Raw genomic sequence first — 14,671 nt, 5'->3', positions numbered from 1 at the left:
GCTGTAGTCCGAGTGGCAGTTTTCTCCTCTGTAAAATACTACCCATATTCCAAATACATAAAAATGTAAACTAGGAGGTAGGTCAGTTGTTTCCGTTAATGCTTGAGAATTGTTTTATGACTTTTCGGCTCAAGAGACACGCTAACAACACTGATTTAGCTTTAAGGCATACTAATCAACAAACTGAGGAGGTAAAATACTTATTTTCCCCATTCTAGGTGGGGAAACACACCCGAAGAGGTTGTTATTCATCCTGAGTCACACAGCCATTAAAAGCATAGCTGAGTTTTTTTATGCTGAACCACCTCAGACGCACAGAGACCCTGACGTTTGGTCTTTGAGGACCACCCACCTCCAACCTTAAGCAATTCTCTCTTCACTCCAACACAACTTGCTTTCTCAATTCAAACTTTCTTTTTGCTGTTTCTTGGGCTGCTCCCGCGGCACATGGAGGTTCCCAGACTAGGGGTCGAATCGGAGCTGTAGCCGCCAGCCTACGCCAGAGCCACGGCAACACGGGATCAGGGCCGGGTCTGCAACCTGCACCACAGCTCACGGCAACGCAGGTTCCTTAACCCACTGAGCAAGGCCAGGGATCGAAGCAGCAACCTCATGGTTCCTAGTCGGATTCAACCACTGCGCTACGACGGGAACTCCTCAAACGTTTCTTTAGGTCTTGACAGGAGCTGTTCCTCCTGGAGGTCGCCTTCCTCCACTCTTTACTCCTAAGCACACTTCAGTTTACAGTTGAAGCAGCAGCTTCTCTCACATCGTTTCCTCCATTACCTGTTAGTCTGGTACCTTTGTGACCATTGTGAAACAATTATCACACATCATTAACCAAAGTCCATACTTTATTCAGATTTCCTGTTTTCTCCCTAATGCCCTTTTCTTGTCTCAGGATCCCCTTTACTACACCCTAGGTTCCTTTAAGACAGTTTCTCACACTTTTTGTCTTTTAGGGCCACAGCGGTGGCACACCTAAGTTCCCTGGCTAGGGGTCGGATTAGAAGCTGTAGCTGCTGCCCATGCTACAGTGGCCAAGACAATGCCAGATCCCAGCAGCGACTGCAACATACACGTCCTCACGGATACTAGTTTCTTCAAAACTGCTGAGCCACCACACGAACTCCCAATTTCTCACATTGTTGCTAAGTTCGGAGAGTTGGTCTACCCCCTCGACTGCTACTTGTCTGATGTTCTCATGGTCTGACTGGGATGATAGGTTTGGGGGAAACCATGAAGTGCCACTTTCACCACCCTATAGGTCTGTACTGTATCATGACTTACACTGCTGACCTTGCTCACTCATTTGGCTCTAGCTGCTCATCAGGTTTCTGCAATGTATTTTTCTCCCCCTTCTATACTTTAACAGCACACATTAGTGAGGTATAGGCCTCGTTACAGAGAGAGCAGACTGGCCACCTTTGTGTCCAGGAACCCCAAACAAGTCCTTCATTGTCCCACCTGGCTTCCAAGTTGAGGCAGGTATGATTAATTATCCTGGGTAAGATCTCAAAGAGAAGTTCAGAGAACCCTACAGTGGAATCTTTCCAGATGCTCAAAGATGTTAATAGCATAAAAATTAGATTGGCGATCCAACTGCAACCTAGGCACATTTTTACAAATGAGCCTATAGGGTCCAAGTCAGAACTGTAGTGAAAACAGCACACAGGCAATTTTCCAAGCCTGCACTGACAGCTACAGCAGTACCACCATGCCTTCAGACTATGACGTGAAATGTTCAAAATTTAGTTCCTGGGCTGCATGGCTTCCATTCTAAATGCTCAGTAGACACAAAGGGCCAGTGACTTACCCTCCACCAGCTGGACCTCAACACCTGCATCTTACAGAGAGTCCATTCTAGCCAGAGCGCATGGCAAAGGAACACTTACACACTTGATCACCACCATATCAAATTTATTATTCCAATGGCACTAATACAGTTGGAGGTGCTCATGGTGACACTGCACAGGATTTCCTGCCTTCTAGTTTCTGTCCAAAGAGAACATCTACCTGCCTGTTTCCTCCCCCTTTATGGAGGAAAATCCACTATGGGCCATTTACCCAAATAAACCTCTTAATGCGTTTATTTTCAACTTTTTTTTTTGGATATGAATTTTCCTCTTATGAAACAAAGTGTTGGGTGTCCCCCATCCCTTCCCTCACCCCCAACAGCCAGATAAGTCCCTGCTGTGAGGGCATTTCTGTTGCCTCTGAAATCTACAAATAAATATTGAAAGAAACGGCATCAAGTGTTCATGTTGAGTGATGGCACGAAGTGGGCCCCAGAAACCTGTCAGGCAGAGCATTTCTGAGTCTGGACAGTCTCAAAGTGTCGTGGAGAATGTGGGGGGCTTGTTGCTGTGGTCACCTGTCCCTGGGCGCGGGGGCTGCGCCAGTCCCACTGGGCAGCAGGCTGCTGAGAAGCCGCCTACAATTTGTCCAGGAAGTTGTCCAGGGCCGGAATACCTTCCTTCAGGCCTTTGCGCTTGCGTGTCTCTGCCACCACCTGGCTGGGGCGACTGGTGTTGTCGAAGGGATCCCCGGGCAGGATCTGCCAGTGGTCGAACACACACTGGGGAAAGGCCTGGCCGCCTGTGTTGGATCTCAGGTCAGCAGTAAAGCCTGCAGGAAGGGTAGAGACAGGGTTCAGTGGGCAGCCAGAGTGTGGTCTTTACAGCTCCTTGGCCGAAAACCCTGGATGGGAAGGCAGGGACACAGGCCCACATAAGGTCTCTGAATCAAACACCCTGGATCATGTCAGACATTACAACCTGCACCTCACCCAAAGCTCCCTCTCAAAGGCCACTGATTAATAAATGAGACAATGCTACGGCCCTTCCCAGGCTTCTGGTCTCAACGTGCCCTTCTCAGGATGAACCAGAGCTACAGCTCAGCTGCTCTGCAAGGCCCTGCTCTGCAGATTTATAGGCCCAAGGGCCTCCTCCGGCCCTCCCCAATTCAAAGGTTGAGAAGCCCCCCCTGTGAGAAACAAATTACCTCCTCCTTCACAATTGTGCTACTGTCACCTTCCAAGCTGACAGGGCAGAAAGTAGCAGCTGGCAGCCCCCTTGAGACCCAACCTGGGCCCTGGCCTAAGACCATCCAGGCTACAGGTCTGCTGGGTTCCACCCTGAAGCCACTGGGTACCTGAAGACCACAACAGGCTGGAACTTACCAAAGGATTCATTGACAGGCAAGTAAGCCTTCACAACAAACATGGGGGTACCAGCCACCTGGGACTCCTCAAAGACGTGGCCCCGCTTCCTGTTCAGGACACCATAAATGCCACCAACCACTTGTTCTGGACACTGTCAGACAAAGAAAGACTATTAGCAGCCATGCAGGCAGGATGAGACTGGAAAAAGTAGCAGGAGGAGTGGACCTCCCTACCTGGATCTCCACAAGGTAGATGGGCTCCATGAGCCTGGGCTGGGCAGTCAGCACACTGGCATAAAGGCAGCGCCGTGCAGTAGGGATGATCTGGCCACCACCACGGTGGATGGCGTCGGCGTGCAGTGTCACATCGTGGACATCAAATCGCACACCCCGCATGTTCTCCTCACACAGCGCCCCCTATGGAAGAAGGGGATTAGATCACCATCTAGAACCTGCCTCTACTGCAGCCCCTGAGAACAGGTCAGCTACACAGTTAGCTCTGTCTATACCAACTCCTCCAGGTCTCCACCCCAGGGACCAAGTGTGTCTTGCTCAACTCAGCCTCCACAGGATCCCCTTCCCAGGAGGCAGGACCACTTTGCCAACAAAAAAATGAGACCCCTAGGGAGGACTCCCACGCACACTGACAAACCTACCAGTGCAGTGCCTACCTCTTTGGTGGCCCACTGGAAGCCAGCCACCACGCTGTCCTTGATCTCGTTGAGGTACTGCACACCCTTGGTGATGTCAGTGAGGATGTTGGGGCCAGTGCCATCAGGGCCAAAGCACCAGATCTTGCGGGCCTCAGCCACATCCCACTCGTACTTCTCAGCTAGGTAGCGGGCCCGCTGCTTGAGTTCCTGGCGGGCAGACACCTCTCCCTTGTCGATGTCTTCAGCCAGGCCGTCAGGGAAAGGCCTTGCTTTCATGTATAGCCTGTTGTGCTTGTTGGGGGACTTAGACAAGCAGAGCACATTTGACTCCTCACTGACAGTCTCACGGTAAGAGACAACTGGGTCAGATTTCTGTAAAAAAGAACCTATAGGTTAGGTCTGTCACAGGAAGCAGACACCCAAGAGAAGCATCTTGACAGCAGGTCTTCCTCAAGATGCCCAGGAAACAGTGAGAGTGGGCACAGAAAGCAGAACGACACATTCGATCTGATGGCAGAGAGTCACTCCCTTGTAGGACACCTACTGCCAAGACGGCTGTTTAGACACTTATCATGAGACACTTTTTTGTTGTTGCTGTTTTTGGTCTTTTTGCCACTTCTTGGGCCGCTCCCGCGGCATATGGAGGCTCCCAGGCTAGGGGTCTAATCAGAGCTGTAGCCACCAGCCTACACCAGAGCCACAGCAACGCAGGATCCGAGCCGCGTCTGCAACCTACACCACAGCTCACGGCAACACTGGATCCTTCACCCACTGAGCAAGGGCAGGGACCAAACCCGCAACCTCATGGTTCCTAGTCAGATTCGTTAACCACTGCACCATGACGAGAACTCCATTTTTTGTTTCTGGGTTTGCTTTTTGGGCCCCCACTCGCAGCATATGGAAGTTCCCAGGCTAGGGGTAGATAGAATTGGAGCTGCAGCTGCCAGCCTACACCGCAGCTGTAACAACGTGGGATCCAAGCTGCGTCTATGACCTACACCACAGCTCACAGCTATGCCAGATCCCTGATCCACTGGGCATGGCCAGGGATCAAACCCACATCCTCATGGATATAAGTCAGATTCACTTCTGCTACACCACAACGGCAACTCCCAATGAAACTCTTAACTACACAGTATTAACTAAAGAGCATTTACCTAGCAGCATTAGCCTACTCCTAATCCTACCTAGCATTAATTTTACATGGGCAATGTAAAATAAAGCTGTCACTTGAAGAATACCTAGACAATTTCATTCCTGCCTAGGAAAATAAAAGATGTGAGAGACTTTACAAGAATAGCATGTAATGAAACCCTAAACCACTTAAGTTTAAGGACACAGATCTGAACTCAGTTCCATAAAAAAGCAGGACGGAGTCCAGGCCACTGAAGCTGATTACACAACCTCAAGCAACATCTGTGCTTTCTATTTCTAGGAGCTTCTCAGAAATTTACTTAAGCAGACCCCTCACACTCCAGCCTTCTTGATGTGTCTAAACTGCTGGTATCAAAACAGCACATGTTCGGAGTTCCTGTTGTGGTGCATCACAAACGAAATCTGACTAGGAACCAAAACAGCACATGCTGTCTGACAGGAATGAGTGGAGAGGAAGGAGGGAGAACTGAATGCCTACCTCCTTAGAACCCAGCCTGTTCCCAGGTCCATGTTGTCCAGTGGCCCCCAGCTGCCAGGCCTTACCTTGATAGGAATGCAGGCGTGGTCCTCCTCCAGGTCCTTCAGGCAGATCTCTAGGTGCAGCTCTCCAGCCCCTGCGATGATGTGCTCCCCAGACTCCTCAATGATGCACTGAAAAGGGCCAACTGTCAACCCCTGCACACAGATCCCGGGACCGATGTGGGGAACCCAAGGGACTCTCTGGGGAACAGGTGGAAAGCAGATTCCAACCTTCCCTCTAGCTGGAAAATGAGGACCAGACTCTCTAAATGAGGTTTTTCAGGGACACTGTCAGGGCCCTTTTCACTGGCTGAAAACAGTAATTATGTTGACATTCTAAAAAGACCCACAGTGCAGACTTGTCTATAAAGCCCAAGTAGCCTATGGAAGAAGCTGGGTTCCTGGGAAGTACCCATCTAAAAGCAACTTTGCCAGGACATATCTTCCCAGCACAGTTAATCAGTTCCAAACAGCTGGAAATTTCTTTTATGAGAAGCCACTGGGATTTTTCCAGCTTAGCCATGCCACACGTGACCCAACAAACCACCCTTGCCAGGGCTGCCTTCAGACCACCCACCTGCACCATGGGATCTGACTTGGCCAGCCGCTTCAGGCCCTCCACCAGCTTGGGCAGGTCAGCCGGGTTCTTGGCCTCCACAGCGACCCTGACGACAGGGCTCACGCTAAACTTCATCACTCGCATGTTGTGGGCGTGCTCAAAGGTGGTGATGGTTCCTGTCTTCACCAGGAACTGGTCCACGCCCACCAAGCCCACGATGTTCCCACAAGGCACGTCCTCAATGGGCTCCACGTAGCGGCCCATCATAAGGATTGTCCTAGGAGAGATTCAAAAAGCACCAGTGTTGGTTCCAGGTCCCCAGTGAAGGACCAAAATCACACTTTCTGGGGCTCTAAGTGGAGGAGCAGGGCTCCCTCCCACCCCAGGCCCCAAGCCCTGAATGCACCCTTTAACCTAGATCATTGTTTCATCGACTGTCCCTGCACACCAAGATGCTCATTCCCACATGCCCTGACACAAGTCAGAGGTAAGTGCCACAGGAACCCAACAGCCAGTCTCAGGAGTCAGAGCCCTGAAGACCCAGAGAGAATGGCAGCTGTCTTCCCACTGTGCACACCTGGACTAGTGACTGGGTGGCAACACCCACAAGACATCTTTGGGGTCAACACCTGCTCTTGGGTACTCAAACTATGCAGTCACCATAACTTCAACTTAATCTGCATGTTATTAATATGAATCACTAGGGGTGAGAGTACACGGTTTGCTGATGGGCTTGACCTGGACAACTCCCTTACATTCTTTCTAGGGGGAAAAGAGCTAACCCTTAAGGCAACCACCCCATCCCCATCCCCTTCCACTGGCTGGCTGGAGTGGAATAGGCAATAGAAACCCTCAGTTCACATGCTACTTGGCACCCTCTCACCTGCTGAGCACCTCACCTCTGGATTGGCTTCAGGTATAGGTCCTCCTTCTTCCCAGGGGTGTAGTTGGGCCCCATGATCCTGACCTTCAGACCGGTAGACACCAGCCCTGAGAAGACCCGGCCGAAGGCATAGAACCGACCTTTGTCGGAGGTCGGCACCATTTTGGAAATGTACATCATAAGTGGGCCTTTGGGGTCACAGCTTTTAATGCCTGAGGAGCAAGAAAATTATCCCCAAAGGGGAAACTGTGATTCCCTCACACCTCAGCTTTCAAGAATCCTGAGACCTGAGGCTCAGGCCAGAGTTCCAACCCCAGGGTACAGGCACAACCCACATACCCATGGCTGCCTCGTCGTCCGGAGGCCCCTCATACAGGAGCTCACAGCGGTACTTCTGGGCCGTCACGGGGGAGGGCAAGTGGATGGTGATCATCTGTAGCAGCGCATCCCCGGCGGGCAGCCAGCGGCGCATCACAGCCTAAAGTAGGGAACAGGAGATTGGTGAGAAGGAAGAATCACAGGCTGCCTGAGGTCATTCTAAAAGGGCAGTACAAACACCTGAGAAGTTTACTGACCACCTCTACTGGCAATGCTTCCTAAGTGAAGAGCCAGCACTCACAAAGGGTAAGGACTGGCAGGCCACACCCAGCACAGAGCCATGACGCTCACAGCCAGCCGTCTGACTACCTGAGAAATAACACACTGAGAGGGCAACTCACAGAACAGCCCCCCCACTCACCTTCAGCAGTGGTTTGCCTTCTTTGTCCTTATCTTCACTGTCCAATTTGATGTCTAGTTTTTCAATCAGTTTTGCTGTCTCCTCTTTCTTGAAATTCATGATGGCATCAAACACCTAATACCCAGGGAGATGGCAAGGTGGGTTTGGGAATATACTGGGCAGCCTGCAGCTAGCTGCATTCCTCCTATGGAGCTGCAGGCCATGGACAGAGCAAGGCTGCAAAAATCCTCATTGACCACCAAGTGCCTGACCCAACTAAACAAGCCTCGGGAAATCCTCTCCATAGATTAAGAAGAAAAAATCCCATTCTAAGAGTTCTCCAATGGCTCAGGAGGTTTGAGGATCTGGAATCATCACTGCTGTAGATCAGGTAGCTACTGGGATGTGGGTTAAAGTTTCTGGCCCAGGAACTTCCACTTCGGCCCAAAAAAACCCCACGCCCCCCAACCCATTCTAATTTATAGACCTCAAGCACTCCTTAATTTACAATCACTTAAAATTCACTGGCTTGCAAAGCCTAGACCTCCCTGCCTCATCTCACCTGATGCCCAGTCACAGAGGCCAACTGCCCCATGGTACAGCCTAAAAATGTGGGAGACTAACTCATCAGGGTAGAGTCCTGGGGGCTGAACCTTGGGCTGCTTCTACGTCCCAGGAGCCGCCTTGCAGCCTGGCTCTGTCCAGCCCCCAGGTATCTTGCCACAGACTACAGCAGGTTCGGTACCAGACTCCCAGGGAACCCAAAGACAGACAACCAGAGGATACACATCCACCCAGCACGTGCCAGCACACCTTGAAGATAGGGTCCAAGATGAGCTGGCAGAAGGTCCTCGGCAGCTTCTTGCCATCAGGGCTGGTGGCTGACTTGCTGAATTTACCATTGGCTGGATCAAAGTACCTGTCAGAGAATACCCAACCTGAGTTAGGGGAATCTAGGTGGGCCTGAGGGAAAAGGACCCCATAGACACTTGAGCCTCCAGCACTCACCGGTCTCCCCATAGCTTTTTCATCATGTCCTCCACCTTCTTGGCCCGCTCAGCAGGCCCCAACTGGCCCTCGCCCTTGGCGGCAAACTTGGCAACGTACATCTCTGCAAACTGCTTCAGGGTGAAGGCCCAACCGTGGAGACCAGACCCAAAGCCAACAGTACCAAGAACAGGATCAATCTGAGAGAGCAAGAGAAAGTTGTAAGTGGGGACAATAGGACAAAAAACACATACAAAGTCTCTGTGCAGCACAGGCATCAGACATTAGATTTCTTCAATAGCCATCAGGTCAAAGTGAAGAAATTTTAGTCATCATGTACATACAGGGTGCCCAACTCCGCCTCCATGCCCAACACCAGAGAGGAGAGATACGCAATAACCCTGCAGGCGTTTGCCCCACTCACTGGCCTTTATCAGCAAGAGTAACCCACTACCCCACAGCCTTCCCTAGAGTCCTGCCCATTTGTCACTCTAGGTTTCTAACAGCCCACTGAAATAAAGATCTCAAGAAGCCCCAGGAATGGTTCCCCAGGGGCATCCTCCAGGAAGACTGCAGCCCATCCACAGGAGCAACTGAGGGAATATTGGGTACAAAGGAGGTGAGATACTGTGCCAAGCAATCCCAGCTTCAGCAGTCAAGCAATCCTACCATGATGTTGCCCATGGGGCCACTCTCGCCCTCCCCATAGGTGGAAATGATGACATTGACATTCTCCACAATGCGCTGGAAGGTCTGGTAGAGCTCCTCGGGCTCCAGCTGCAGCTCGAGCAGGGCCCGGTCCATCTTGTTCATCATCAGCACAGGCTTGATGCGCTCAGCAATAGCCTGGCGCAGCACTGTCTCTGTCTGCACGCACACACCTGGGGACAGGTATGAGGTAAGGTCTCCAAAGAGTAAAGAACGGCCAGCCCCAGATTCCGAGCCACCCAGTGCTTACCTGACACACAGTCCACCACCACCAAGGCACCATCGGTGACACGGAGAGCTGCTGTCACTTCTGAGGAGAAGTCCACGTGCCCAGGTGAATCAATGAGGTTGATGAGGAAGCCAGAGCCATCTTTGCTCTGCTTGATGAAATTCAAGTCATTCTCTGAGAGCTCATAGAAGAGGGAAATGGCCCTGAAGAGATTGGGACAGGTGAGCTAAATGAAAGATACACCTCGGCCTAGCTCTTAACCTGTTCCACATCAGCCCTGTAGTCACCTAGGTTTCTGCCCAAAGGGACTCAGGGCAGATGCTCTTAACTCCCAAGGAGAGGAACCAGGGGAAAAAAAAAAAAAAAAAAAAGAGGCAGACGCTGCAAAGTGTCTCCTCTCCCTGCATTACTCATCCCTACAAATGAACTTCAGACTTCCCACGCAAGCTCTGCAGCACCTTCCACTAGGAACACCCACCTCACCTCCCTGGTACCAGCGGCAAAGAACCAGAGTCCACAAGGTTCCTCCCAGGTTCAAGGCACCTGATTCCAAGGAGCAACTACACAATCAGGCAAAGCCTTGAAACACCAAAAACTACCTTTCATCCTTCCTTCCCCTCCATTCCCAGCTGATTATCAACAATGACGAAGAAGTTACCAAATGAAAATAACTGCCAGTTACAGTCGCTTTTCTTTCAGTTCTCACCCTGTTGCCATTCTGAAGCCAGAAAACTCACAAGGTGCTCCCTTGCACAGGGGAAAACTTTCAACAGTATATCCTTTCTTGGCTGCCAGCTGCATCCTCCTAGATGTCTCCAGACATTGAGAAGAGCCCCTTGCCCCCTTTGCTCTCCAAGGCCCATTAATATCACCCTCACTGTGCCTTTTTCACTGGACATAAAGATTCCCATCTCACTGGGTGAAACCTCATGTCTCTTCATAGTGCAAAAATGCAGCCCCAAGGTGTTCCACTCACCTCCCCAAAAGCCTTCAAGTAAGTGAAGGCTACTGTCTGTCCTTCATACCCACCAAGATAAGCACCTCCCCCGTCCCTCCCCATCCAGAGGACACCAGGAATTGCTCACGTTGATTTGATAGTGATGCAACGTTCCTGCTCATCCTTCCGGGTGTCAGTGAAGCGGGTCTCCCCAGCCCGGGCGGAGGCGATGATACCAGCCTTGCACACCAATGAGTCCGTCAGAGTGGACTTGCCATGGTCCACGTGGGCAATGACGGACATGTTTCGGATATTAGCCTTCTTGTCCATGATGGCCCGGATCTGGTCTACTGTGAAGTTCACCTACGGGTGGGGGGAGGAGAGTCTCAGAGGTGCCCAGCTCTCAGGGAATGGGTTTTGGCACTAAGGCTTTGATCAATAGACACTGCTAGGCTAAGGTCAAAGGGGGTTGGTCCTGGAGCCACCCCAACTCCCACTCAAATCCCCCTCTTTGTTGACATTCTTTTAAAAATGCTTCTCACCACGTTCCCTGGTCCTCACAACTCAAGAATGACAGTCCAGAATGAAAACTGAGAAGTCCCAAAGTGCGACATCTTTCCTTTAAACTGAGTAAATACCGGGGTATCACGGAGACCATTTAAAGAATACTGGAGAGCTGAAGCTCCCCAAGTCACACTGTGTTGCCACTGTGTGTACCTCCAGGCTTCCCCCAACCAAAGAGCCTCTTAAACAACCAAGGTCACCCCTCGCTGCGGGGGTCAGGCAGAGCCACCCACGCCACCCTGGATTCCTTGAATGACACCCGCGGTCAGGTGGGGGGACCTGCGCAGTGCTAACCGGCGCGAGCCTCCACCGCGTGGCCCCGGAATCAGGTGTTCACAATTGGGAAATACAGTAAAGACAAGGGATCATGCCAAGGTTACAGAGCGTAAGATGGGGCGCTACCAAGGGTCTTACTCTCCTTTCCTTTTGCCATTTCCTTGCCGCCCACGACTTCCGACAGAAAATCGAACTCAAACTCCTGGCCCGCGGGTTACATAAGGCGGCTCCCCTCTCCCTGCTCGCACAGCGGCGCCCGCCATTACAGCGTCTGCCACATCATCATACCCCACCGCCCCGCCTCCGCCCCAGCCTCGGCAGGACCGGGGACCCCGCGGGGCGGCGGCGCCCCCGGAAGCGAAGTTCGGTGAGAAGTGCAGCGCGTAGACATGGCGGCAACCGCTTTCTCAGCCCCAGGCCCTCCAGCCCCGCAGCCGCCATGTCTACTCCCGGTCCCGGAGGCCACAGCACTCCAGGCTTGGCAGCGCCGGTCCTGCAGAGGCCCCGCCGCTGCTCCAGGCCGCCCTCTGGACAGCACTGCTCACCATGGTGACGGATGGCGGTGGATTCTACCGGGCAGATCCGAGTAAGGTTAGTCGCGCCGAGGATGGCGGCGACGACGGCGGAAGAGAACGCTGACGTCAACACCCGAGCTTTTATAGGCCGACGCCGGTTGGGCGGGTCATCTGATCGCGCTTCGGGGGCGGGGTGAAGCATCGCTGCGCGCAGGCGCACTGACGCCCTCCCCCCGGGTAACCCCTTAGGCGTCTGCAAGGCTGCTGGAAAGTAGGGGGTCTACATTCAGCACTTAAGATTTTCCCTGGGGCGTGTTTGGCCCCGAGGTGGGTGCACGCCTCAGGTATGCAATACTCCGGTGCAGAAAGGGAAGAGCTCAGCCTTAGCTGAGAATATTACTCCAATCCTAGCACGATATCAATTTGTAAAATGCCAAACATTTGTATTAAAACACATTACAATATGAACAGGGTCTGTGGAATGTGCCAAGGTTAATTTCCTGGATTTGATAGTGTGATGTAAATTGACAGTAATGGGGGAAGCTGGGGGAAAGGGTACTAGGGACCTCTCTGTACTATTTTTGCAACTACGTCTATAATTATTTCATTAAAATAAGATTTTTAAAAAGCAGGTAATTTTTTAAGCACTCATTTATTCCAAAGAGACGGGTTGAGCGTCTCCTATAACAGGCATGGCTGTAGGTGTTGCGGATATAACAGTGAACAAAATACCTACTGTCCCACCGCTGTAAGTGTTCTTACAGTAGATACTCGGATTTTCTGTTCGGTTTTCTTGTCTGTAAAATGGGAGTAATCTGTACTGCCTCACCGGGGAACAGTAAAACTACCGCCATACCTGACACAGTTCTCAATACACGTCAGCTCTTTTTAATTAACTATCATTACTATCAATGAGCACTTATTTCAGGAACTGGTTTGCTGTGTCGCGGGCACAGGGGCTGAACGCTTCTTCACATGCATAATCCCATTTTCTATTTCATTTTCCTTCCAGGGGGAGGCGCAGGAAGACTACTTTGCATTTGTGTCCTAATATGACCCTAAGAAACAATTGTATTTCAGATCTCTGACTGGATGGAATGAGCTGGCTTTCAATTCAGTATCTTTATCCTTGATAAAGAGCCCAACTCAATGCCTGGTACACAGTAGGCGCTCATAAGTATTTCTTGCACCAATTAGTGATATTAGCACAAATTAACCCACTTCTTTCCTTAAACTCATTCTGCCAAAAGAAGGGGGACTGAAGTGCTTTCCCTATGCTAGGAGAAGGGATGATGTACACATGTAAAAAGCCTTGCAAGCTCAGGTCTGGACTTAAGCCCCTCTCGGCGTTCCCGCTGTGGCGCAGTGCGGCCTCGTTAAGAATCCACCGTCAGGGCAGGTGTGGTTTAGGTCCGGAGCTCTGGCTGGGATTTGATTCCTGGTCCAGGAAGTTCCATATCCTCTGGGTGCGGCCATTACAAAAAAAGAAAAAAAAAAAATAAAGCCCCTCTCCCCACCAAGACTATGCGCATTTCGCTTTGTAAAGCACGTCACACACAGCCTTAATTTCATTTAATCAAAGATTGCCAGCACCGTTCCGTGTTTAACCCAGGGGGAAACAAAGGCAGGAAGAAGCTGCTCATTAGCTATCTACTGTCTGATGGAGGCTCAGAAAGGCAGGGTGGCAGGCAGCAGATGTCACCCCTTAAGCTCAATCCGGGATCTCTAAACACCTGCGCCTAGGTTCGGGACCCTTTCCAGGTTAATTTTACAGGGCAAGCGCATGCGCCATTCGGGGGGCGCGTTTTCTGGAGATGGGTATCGTTTCCCACTCTAAGTAAAAATTTTATCTTAAATTTTAAAAATGTTTACGAGTACTCATCACCCCACTGTTGCGGCGTTCCGTAGGAGGCACTTCCCGGGCACTTCCTTGGAAATTGTAGCATTTAAGAGATGAAAAGCAAAGGTTTTCATTAAGAGGGTTGAATTCGATCTCAAGTGAATAGATTGCGTATTGAGAGAATTTAGCTGGGTGTTAAAGAAGCCGGGGAGAGTTTAAGGGAAATGAGTAGATTTTAGATATATCTCCGTCCCACTGTAACCCCCCCACCCATGCAGAGGTGTTCTACCCCACAGCAGCAGGGGTGGGGCTAGACGGTTAGGGGACCACTCCCCACTCCAGACCCAGAAGCCTGAGGGAGGAGCAGAGCTTTAGCGGAGAGCAAAAGTAGCTACAGCTGGGCTTAGGGTCTGCAGTAATAAAAGAAGGCGAGAGTAAAGGGCGGGGAAGTATCACAAGGGAAAAAAAAGTAACCTCTGCAAGGTGGCTCCGCTGCGCATGCGCCCACTGCGGCGCGGGGAGAGCACCGAAGCAGCGGCAGCGACCCCTGCTGACCAAAGACCGCCATTGCACGCTCCCTGCCTCTGCCTTTTGATGTGATCGCTTATTGGATGCCCAACCCCACCGTTTAAATCAATTAATTCACCTAAAACTCCTCACACCCCTGGGGCATTTTGTGGGCTCATTTATGCAGGAGCAAACTGAGGCTCAGAAAAGTTCAGCGATTTCCCCAAGGTCACATAGTTAATTATAGAACCAAGTGAAGCAAAAAGGCTTTGTAGTCCACCCATGCAGTGGGATATTATTTCAGTCTTAAAGGAAATTCTGAAGTTCCCTCTGTGTCACAATGGGAACCATAGCTGATCCACATCATCCACAGGGATGTAGGTTCCATCCCTGGCACAGTGGGTTAAGGATCCAGGGTTGCCACAGCGGCTTAGGTCACAAATGTGGCTCAGATCTGCT

General features: G+C 51.2%; 1 protein-coding gene across 2 annotated transcripts; it reads right to left on the bottom strand.

Annotated features, from left to right (window-relative positions):
- On the bottom strand, positions 1,900-12,046 carry EEF2 (eukaryotic translation elongation factor 2). Of its 2 annotated transcripts, none has more exons than XM_003354002.5 (15): positions 11,896-12,046; positions 10,659-10,873; positions 9,595-9,776; positions 9,306-9,517; positions 8,658-8,836; positions 8,463-8,568; positions 7,671-7,784; positions 7,271-7,409; positions 6,948-7,143; positions 6,067-6,325; positions 5,514-5,621; positions 3,834-4,187; positions 3,397-3,579; positions 3,182-3,314; positions 1,900-2,628 (listed from the first exon to the last, which is right to left on the bottom strand). In XM_003354002.5, exons 1-15 carry the CDS (start codon positions 11,896-11,898, stop codon positions 2,435-2,437), a joined length of 2,577 nt encoding a protein of 858 aa, XP_003354050.1. In that variant the 5' UTR covers positions 11,899-12,046; the 3' UTR covers positions 1,900-2,434. The 2 variants fall into 2 exon arrangements, with proteins under 2 accessions (XP_003354050.1, XP_020939748.1); XM_021084089.1 differs by lacking the exon at positions 11,896-12,046 and adding an exon at positions 11,489-11,714.

This window comes from Sus scrofa, chromosome 2 (genome assembly GCF_000003025.6).
Source record: "Sus scrofa isolate TJ Tabasco breed Duroc chromosome 2, Sscrofa11.1, whole genome shotgun sequence".
In the NCBI taxonomy this organism is placed as follows: domain Eukaryota; kingdom Metazoa; phylum Chordata; class Mammalia; order Artiodactyla; family Suidae; genus Sus; species Sus scrofa.
Note: the sequence above shows the minus strand (reverse complement) of the source record. Positions and strands in the feature narration are given on the sequence as shown.